The sequence below is a fragment of the Nothoprocta perdicaria genome, unplaced genomic scaffold, assembly GCF_003342845.1.
Source record: "Nothoprocta perdicaria isolate Ctin4 unplaced genomic scaffold, notPer1 scaffold_10, whole genome shotgun sequence".
NCBI lineage: Eukaryota > Metazoa > Chordata > Aves > Tinamiformes > Tinamidae > Nothoprocta > Nothoprocta perdicaria.
Genome location: NW_020454094.1, coordinates 6,953,284 through 6,962,585, shown reverse-complemented (window position 1 = coordinate 6,962,585; position 9,302 = coordinate 6,953,284). Strand labels below are relative to the sequence as shown.

The 9,302-nt window shown below is 40.7% G+C and overlaps 1 protein-coding gene across 1 annotated transcript in view; it reads left to right on the top strand.

Annotated features, from left to right (window-relative positions):
* The first annotated feature begins 10 nt into the window (after positions 1-10).
* The window catches only part of KIAA1328 (KIAA1328 ortholog), a 156,557-nt gene continuing 147,265 nt past the window's right edge, over positions 11-9,302 (top strand). The window contains exons 1-4 of the mRNA XM_026040100.1: positions 11-122; positions 3,830-3,865; positions 5,272-5,402; positions 8,518-8,612. Of these exons, the coding sequence (XP_025895885.1) occupies positions 11-122; positions 3,830-3,865; positions 5,272-5,402; positions 8,518-8,612 (374 nt within the window). The remainder of the gene's footprint in view (positions 123-3,829; positions 3,866-5,271; positions 5,403-8,517; positions 8,613-9,302) is intronic.

The following is a 9,302-nucleotide window of genomic DNA, read 5'->3' as shown; positions in this document are numbered from 1 at the left end:
CGGGCAGCCAATGGGCTGCGAGCGCTGGGGGGGCGGCGGGGGGCACGCTGGGAGTGGCGGTTGTTTCAAGATGGCGGAGGTGGCCGCCGGGCCGGGCGGTGGCGTTTACTGGAGCGGGGACCGTATCCTTCCATGGCGGGGAGGGCTCCCGGGGCCGCGGCCAGAGCAGGGTCCCCGGCCGGGGCCTGCGGAGCCGGCGGCTGGGGCTGCGGGGAGCAGCGCCGTGGGGAAACTGAGGCAGGKCCCGAGTCCGGCGGCGGCTGTGGAGGAGGCGGGAGAAGCGGGGGTGGCGCCGCGCTCTGGGGGGTGAGGGGCTGTGTCTCGGCGATGGCGGCTCAGCTGCCGTCGCTGCGGGGACAAGGTCCGCGGCCCGAGGTGGSGGTGTCCTGCCTGTGCGTGCCCGAGGGCTGCGGGCAGGTAAGTCTGTGGGGGAGCTTCCAGGTGGAAACMTGGGCAAGGGTCTGCGGAGAGGGGCGTGGGAGCTGAGGCTGGAGGTGCTGGCAGCAAGCAAAAGGGGCCTGGCTTTTGTGGCTGGAGGCCAGGCTCGACTTTGAGGCTTAAGCCCTGGGATGAGCCTGCAGGGGACCTGGAGGCTGAGGGGCCCGTGAGAGAGAAAGTCGAATGCTTGGCCTGTAGTAGGTGTGGAAATGCTGATTGAGGGAGCCTAAGCTAGGCTGGATGTGTAGCTGGAGTAGCAGCGGTTGTTCAGCTGTAGAAGCCTGGCCAGTGAGATGGGTGCACGAGGTTCCGAGAACCAGAAGGAATCGGCATCGATGCTTCAGCCTGTGTGGCTGAGCTGGGGGCTGGCTCCTTGAGGCATTAGTGCCTGGCAGTCCTGCCTGGTGGGGACGTAGGAGCCAAAGATTGAGCTGTAGCTGTAAGGCTCTCTTGGTGTCACTGCCCAGCGCTGGGAGTGCAGTTCAGCATCAGCTAGAAGCGCCTGAGTGGAAGGGCATGTTTGTGTGGGCTGATGTGTGTGTGCCTGGCCGCACGCCCCCTCAAACCAGTGCAGGAGTGAAACGGGCCGGCTACCCAATGGAATGTGGTTGAGGGACACGTTATTACAAATCTTGGAAGACTGCCCATCTGTGTTGAAAAATTGCACCCACCTTTCTCTGTGGGGTAATGGGATGAAGGTTGGTAAGCACGTATCAGATTTCTTGCAGCACTGTCAGTGTCCTGGCCTGCTGTGGAAATATTGGCATAGTTACGCTGTAGCTGTGTTAATACCAATTAAATACTGGGCTGGCAGGTTGTTTCCCATGACTAAACGTACTCTTCTGAGCCTGGTGGGGSGCTCGTGCCACAAGATATGCCAAGGAATAGGGATCTTCTTGACATCCATTTCTATTTTACCTTTGTTGCTTCTGATCTTAGTAAAGTTGATATAAAGTTATAGTTTAAAGTTATAAAGATATATATAAAGTTGATATATATCAGGATATATATATCCTGATATATATATGGTGCAAAAGTATATAATAGGATATACTCTTTTTTTTAATGCTGATTAGCAGTTTTGGAAAACTGAAATTTCTTCTATAGTTGCAGAATTTGGCACAGAGTAGCAATGCAAACTCTCACACYATTCTGTTGTATTTTGCTGCAATGGAGTTAGTGCAGGGTTCTAAGATATTCAGGTTCTCTGATGTCTGTGATAACTGTCTGTGCTGTTGCCTTGCTAGTAGGAGTCATGTAATGTGTGCAGGCATCTTGCTGGSAGACTTGAGGCATATGGCAGTTGATTAGTGTTAAATGGTTGAGGCTGATGCTGTCCCCGTCTTTCACGTTGGGACAAGGATTCACGACCTATTTATGAATCAGCTCCTGAGACACTGCAATTTTCAGCATAGCTGGTTAAGTCTATRTTGATCTGACTTTATTTATTCTGATACAGCAGGTTGCAAAACTTCATGGGAGRGAAACCCGGGTAGCTGGGGGAGGCGGTGGCAACAGCTCTCTCTATTTTTTTTTTAATCCTGCTACTGGTATCTATTCACAGCAGCAGTGATGGTGGAGCCAGACTTTGAAAACTGAATGTTGTTTATGCTAATCTGGTTTATTTCTTATAGCCATGTGTTCCAAAWCAAATTAGCCACATGCTAGTTGAGAAAGTTATTGCTGGTGCTAAAACTCGTTGTTTCTGGTGCTAGTAACAATTGCAGATACTCTCCTYTGCATCCTGTGGGTTGCTGTCACAGTCGTGGTGACACAGCTGGCTGGGCTATGATCCAAATTGGGGGTTCACTCTATCTTGTTGCTTTTTGTGGGGTTAGGGGGTATAGTGTTTGGCTTTCACAGTTTTTCCAGCTTCAGGATCAGGTTCATAGGGTGMCTCCACAAACACTGTGTTGTCACCAGTCAGGAGAAACTGCATGCAGCTTACAGGTGAGATCAGAGGTGGTTTCACAGTACACAGAAGGAGAGATGACTTTGACAGAAATCCCACATTAAGGTATTTTCAAACTGTGGACTAAGACCAGTGAGTGATGATTCTTAAGAGGTGACAGTGCAGAGCCATCATGAACCTGTGATGAAGCTTTTATTTTCCAGCAGCAGTTTTCTGATGGATACTGGTATTGATTGAATTTGAAGTTGCTGTCAAGAGGTGAAAGCTTCTAGACTGTTGCTAATTTTCTCCTTTGTGCGGTAACTTACGAAATGATTTTTTTCAAAGTGTAGCTGTTAAAATAAAGTATTAATTAAAATAAGGGTCTGGGGAAGTGATTGGTATAAGTCAGCTCAAATGCTTACAAAACCAGACTTTACTTGTATGAAAATAACTATGTAAAGTCTTAAATAGATTTACTGTCAACAGAACAGAAATTATGCAGTTGACTTGTAGACCACACTGAGAAGGCTGCCAAACAAAAATAAGCAAAATATARGCAAGACACAGAGGATATACAAAACATAGAGCTATAAACAAAATATAGAGGAAGTGAAATCAACGTGCTATGTTGGTTTCATGGTTTAGCAGAGTGTTAGTTACTTGTGTGGGAATAAGAAATTTTTACTTTTGTCCATCTGAAACTACTGCTTTAAGGAAGATACTATGAAAGCTCCACCTTTCCTTGAATTGTGTGAATTGTGTTGAGTCTTATTTTTAGAGAGACTTTTAGGAGGCAGACTGGCAAGTTTGATGTGCTGCCTGGTTCTTTGTGCTTTTTGAGAGCTTGATGCAGTGAAGTAATAGTTAAACCTCCAGATTACTGGAAGTTTTTTGAAGTGCTTTTCTTTGCAGTTGCCTCAGAACAGATTCTGCTCTTGGTAAAGGAAAAAGTCCTTAGGCTTTCAGCTGTTACTCATCATGTGATGATCAGATGAGACTGACCAACTTCCTTTGAAGTCTTTTGCATTTATTCTTATTTATGTTTCTCAGAACATACTATACAGAAAGTAGGATTTAATAGAAGCATGAATATTGGCTGTCCTAGAAGTTTGTCAGGGGATTCATGCGTACATATCAAGGGACTCMTTATATAATGATAACCTGCCCTAATTTAAATAAATATTGCTTYATTTTCTTAATAATTGGACTTGTACCTCGGGCTGGTCCCTGGGACCTTTTGGGAAGGTGACCTGCAGATGGATGAATGAATTTAATGCACAATGAAGAAGTTGATAAGACTATTTGCTTTGTCACTATTTTATTTTGTTTTTTAATTTCAAGTTTTTCTTGGTCTTGGTGCTTCTCTGGTGTGGCAAGTTTTTATTCCTATCACCTGCTTTTATAAAACTATGAGTGAAAATGCTTATTTTTGTATTTTTATTTAAAGGGGCAAAGTTACACCTTTTTTTTTACTTCCTTTAACAAAGTTACACGCAGTTTCTGAAGACGAGCAGCCCATGGTATGTGCTTCAGGTATGACATTACATTAGGAAGAAAGCGCTGCTTGCTGTGCATGCCAAACTTTGCAATGTCTTTTCAATGAAATGAAATGAAGTTGTTCTTGTGACCTGAAATTATGCATTCTGGTGTGCATTCCTGGGGAGAAGATTGATGTTCTCAGCCAACCTTCTGCAGAATTTTCAAATTGTTTTCAAGCATGGAGGACAACTTTTAAAGTCACATCAGCTTCAGCAAAAACATATGGGCATGATTTAACTCTAGTAATATTATGTACAGCACATGTCCAACAGTTAAAACTTTGAGAAGTGCTGCTCTCTATGTTTGGAGTAGCATAGTTATCCTTCAAAACGAACAAAACACGCCCCCTTCCAAAAAAACATTCACAGACTCTTGTTCCACTGGCAATATTGCTTTGTGAAAGTCTCAAAGAGTTTTGTAGCTATCRTAATTAAAGTTAACTGATGTCAGATCATTAGCCTCTGCATTCTGGTAAGAAATCAGTGGTCCTAAATGATGTAAATTGACTTTGGGAAATATTCTTCCATTTCTGTATATATGAGGAGAATTTCAACTATGTTGCTTTTTTCTTGCATACGGTGTAGAGATCATAAAGCTTATAACTTAGTTTTTCATTTGATTGCTGACACACTTCTAAACTTCATTACACAAATAAAATGTATTCTCTTTGCTTGTATAAATTCAGTATATATTTTTTAAAACTCTTGGCAGCTCTGAAGAGTCAAGACTTGCTACTTGAGGCTGTATCAGGAAGATTCTGGCTTTAATCTGGCCTTGGAAGGCCTTGTCAGTGTGAGTGTTGAAATTTTATAAAAGAAAAAACCATGAAAATCTTGTTGCTGCTTATGAGTCAGTGCAGCTGAGCTAATACTAGTTATGACAACTTTTTGCAGAGGTCTGTGGAGTGTGCTCTTAGAGACTTACTCATATACCTGGTTCTGTAAAGAACAAGAAATTAGTGTGAGCAATCAGTAGGTTTGCTATATTAAGGAAAAAAAAAGATATTGTATGAGTAACACTGATCTCAGCATTATTTCTGGTTCCTATTTAGTCTTTAAGCATGTCAAAGCAGAAGCTCTGGCTTATGCTTCTGCACTTGTAAGAAATGCAGGTTTTTGCATTAAGCCTCAGATGAAAAACAAGAAGTAYATTTGTAGAGTTCACTTTGATGTCATGTGGGTGGGTGCAGACCCATGCTGTGCACTTTTCTTTATCTTTTTGGTGATATATTCATCTTAATTACATTTTATATGGAGTCTGAGCCTGTGGTGAATTTCAACCAAATTGTCATTCTTCTAGAAAAGAGCTGCTCAAGCAAGAATGAATTTTTGGATGTCCTATTGCAGGAGGAAAGATAAGGGTCTATTTTGACTTCATAATTTTTCTTCTTCAATCTACAGGAATATCTGCCAAAGGAAACTTAAGAACAAGATATTTGCCAAAATACCAAAAAAGTGAAACTGTGCCTGTAGCTGCTCCTTCTGTTTCTATGGATCCTGGTAAAAGCACTGGAGATATGACAGGGCCACAGGTTAGTATATGCTAATTGTTATTTTAAAGAGTGTGCATAGTAAAAACTTACAGGTTGAAAATTGCTAAAGAATCTTGCAATACCACCATTTTTGCAAAATTTTATTTTTTTGGCTTTTTTTTTCCCTTTTTTTTTGACATGGTGGCTTTATGGCAAAAATTTATTTGCCACTGAAATGGCCTGCCAAGTGAACAAAGGCTAAAAGACTAATTTATTTAAGTGACTTAGAACTGAGACTATATAAAAAACATATAGGTAAATGTATRGGTAGAATAGCTCTGAGCAGCTCCAAAGCAATGTTAGTCAAAGACAGAGGACTGAGGTTTCAGTCTACTTGGTTTCACTGTCCTAATCATATGCCTTAGAAACAGGTCTTGGAAAAGTTTTTCAGACCTTTTTCCTGTAATCACTTGTGTTAGTAACATAAAAATAACTTTCCATGTTTGATAATAAATGTTAAAAAGTCAGCTTAGTGATAGAAGTAACTGTCAGGAGGACATCAACTTAGTAGGTTGTCTAGTCTATGCCTGGGACAAGTGATGATTTTGCTACCACTTACTGCATTMGAAGTTTCCAAGCAGCGAGGTTTCCTTTGGAAGGTTGTTCTGTGTGCTGCTAGATCTTGTAATATTTAGGAATCTGTTGAAAGAGGCTATGACTTGGATAGCACATTGACTATCCAATTAACTATTTTGAAGGAAAACTCTGAATTAGTTGGAGCAAAGAGAAGAAGTAAGTTTTGGTTGCTACAGAAGAGTGAAGTTTCTCAAAGCTTCTTTACGAGGAGTTTTGATGACCAWAACTCATTTTCTTCAGGTGTGTTACGTGCCCTCAGGGAGAACTGATTGTTTTATTTKGAAAAACTCCACGCTGTTGTCCTGCTAGGTGGCTTGTCTGTGTGATTTACCAGGATCCTCTACTGAAGAGAAGGGATTGAATCTCACTCTCATCGAGTGAGATTGAGTTCTAGCAAAACTGATTGACCTTTTCCTCATTGGGACAGATASTGAATGGGTACTACCCATTCAGTACAGATTGGGTACTACCTAGAAGTTTGAGAGTTGTTGAGAAGGTTTCAAAAAGGTAATGGTAGCTCTGGAGCTTTTCTGCCACTTCTAATAAATCACTGGTTTGCTATAYTGTTCTTGGCCAAAATTTTCCATCTTCCTCCTTGTTGTTTGACRGGAGTTGTCTTCCACTCACATTGCTGGCTTCCAGGGTGTGGAATATATTTTCCAGTTATATAGGATATTTCATCTYGAAAATTACTGAGATAGGGAGCTGTGTTCTAGGCTAAGCTGTGTAGAACGTATAGAAATCTGGACAGATTATAGTCTTGGCCTCTGTCTTGCTTACTGCGTTTTGCAATGGAGCTGTAACTCTGCATCATTGCACAGATCTGTTTTTACAGTGCAGTCATATAAACCTGCCTCTGAGCATTTGTGGGTTCCCTTTGCCATGCGTGAGCGATACAAAAGCACAGAATCTTTTCAGATTTTCTTTTTCATCCTGCAAATCTGTTTAAGAATATGTATAGGGCTTTGGGGAGTGGCTTGAGGAAGCTGTAGAGTACCTTCTGTAAAGGTCTGCTTAGTAAAAGCTTCTGCATTGTCAATTTTTCTGAGTTAAAAGTGACTTTTTAAATAAGTTCTTCCAGCTATTAGTTTTTCTTCTAAAAATATCAGCTGTTTTTAGACTGGGAAGCAAACCTTCAACTATATGTCTAGCTGAAGTTATATGCTAACTTCGTATAATAGCTTATGACTGTAAATAGTGTGTGTTTGGGAAGGAAGCTGTGGAAGAAGATGTCCCCTTGCAAAGCACTGAAGTTTACTTTGCCTTGTGAAACTTCTTTTCCAAGGATTCTTTTTTAAGGTGGAGAAGGGTGTACTGAAGGGCCATGTGGGTGTAACAACCCTATGCATAAAATCATCATTTTTGTCTTTCAAAACCTGCATAGTCACTTAATTGTTTTAAGCCACTGTTGGAGAAGCAATTAGGGGGTGCCTCCTCTCTAATGTGTGTAGATCAGCTGCCACTGCTGGCAATGAAGGGAGGGAAGCCTGGGCTTTGCTTTGTGTGGTCAGGGGTTGCTCTGTGCTGCATTGTGTGAACTTGGACAAGTTGTCCCCGGCTTTTGGAGCAGCATTCTGGTATCCTGCATTATGCACCATATGTCCTCAGAGACGTTTGATACACTTTAAAGTGTCTAAACTAAAGATAAACAAGTCAGATTACGTGGAAATATTTAAATTCTCTGAATCTTGGACAAATTAGCATAATTCTTTTTGTTCCTTTTATCTTGAGATTCTTCTTTTGTTGTATATCACTAGCACTGGCTTACTGTGTCACTGACTACAGTTGGTTTTGATAAATCAAAGAGATTTAAACCTAAGAAGGATTTCTGCTTTGAAACATCCAAAATAGGTAATGACTACGATTTAATACAAGGGACTGTTGCAAATGTGAGCTGTAATATGCCCTCTGGTGGACATTGGTAACAAATGTGGCTTTCAGTGCGATAAAGGTATGCATTAAAAGAACTGAAATGCCGAAATATATTTAAAGTCCTTTTGAGAAAGAGTAGTAAGAAATGACTGAACAATGCAGTAAAAAGGCTATGTCATTTCCTGTATTGAAAACTCTTTTGACCTGAAGATTTATCTTCTCATAATACATGATATTTACTTTTTGCTGTTTTGTATGTTTTTCATGAACACTAAGGCAAAATGTTTTGTTTTGCTCTGTGTCTKGGAAACTCAATATAATAAAGTTCTGGTCCTGGACTGGATGTCTCTACACTAGATTTCCAAGTCAGAAGTAGCAGTTACATTTTAAGTATGAAGCAGTGAATGACATAAGTCTTGAAAATTAATCTAGCATGCTTAGTATTAAAGCAAGCAGCTTGCATTTGGTTTACAAACCCCCTTAGATTTCTCCACAATTTTGTAACTTGTTTTACTGAACTGTACTTACAGCTAGAAAATACACATTTTTAGTTGGAATTTGTCGAACTTCAACTTGTAATTATTAGATTTTGAATACCTTTAATATCTTATGAAGTGCTTGTTGTTCTTGAAAAAACACTGTCTAAAATGTGGATTTCAATTTTCAGGTCACTAATGATGGAGGAATGAAGAGTGCTTCTTTAAAGGATTTATGTCCTGAGGACAAGAGACGTATTGCAAACTTAATTAAAGAACTTGCCAGGTGAGAATAAGCATTACTTGAAAACGCATTATATTTAAGGAGAGTCATTCTTCTCATTAACATCAAGCAACGTAGAACTGCATAATGGAGCTGTTTATTTGTGTAAGATAACTTTTTCTTGCTGGATAAGGTATGAGCAATGAAGTGGCCAGATGAATTTTTTTGTTTCCTGATCAGAAATCTCCAAAACAAAATGAAAACATGAGCTCATTTTGTGACCTGCAGTAGTTCATCCATATAAACCTAGTTACAGGGCTAGAGTTCTGTTTGTTGCTCAGATTGTTTACTTTATGTAAATATATGTTGTTTTTCAGAAACCACAAGTGTTACAAAACTCAGACTTCTTATTTGAYGAGTGAACATTTATATGGAATTCCACATTAAAGGTGGATCAGAGATCTTGGGGCAGAATTGTGCTCTCTGTATTTATCCATGCTTGTACAGAGCAATAGAGCTGAGTGTGATTTTAATTTCCTTTGCCAAACTTCACTTGTTTTGCTGTGTTTAATTTCAAGTTTCTCCTGCTCATTGAGAGACTGAAGTGTCTCAACTTTAGGAAAAGGTTATTTGTGAGTTTCATTTCRGTGCTAGTTGCATTCACAAAGGTGAGTGATGTGCAAGATTGGTTGAATGCGAGTGGAGAGTCCCCCTTCCATCTTCCTTAGGTTTCAGACTATCTGGGAATCCTCT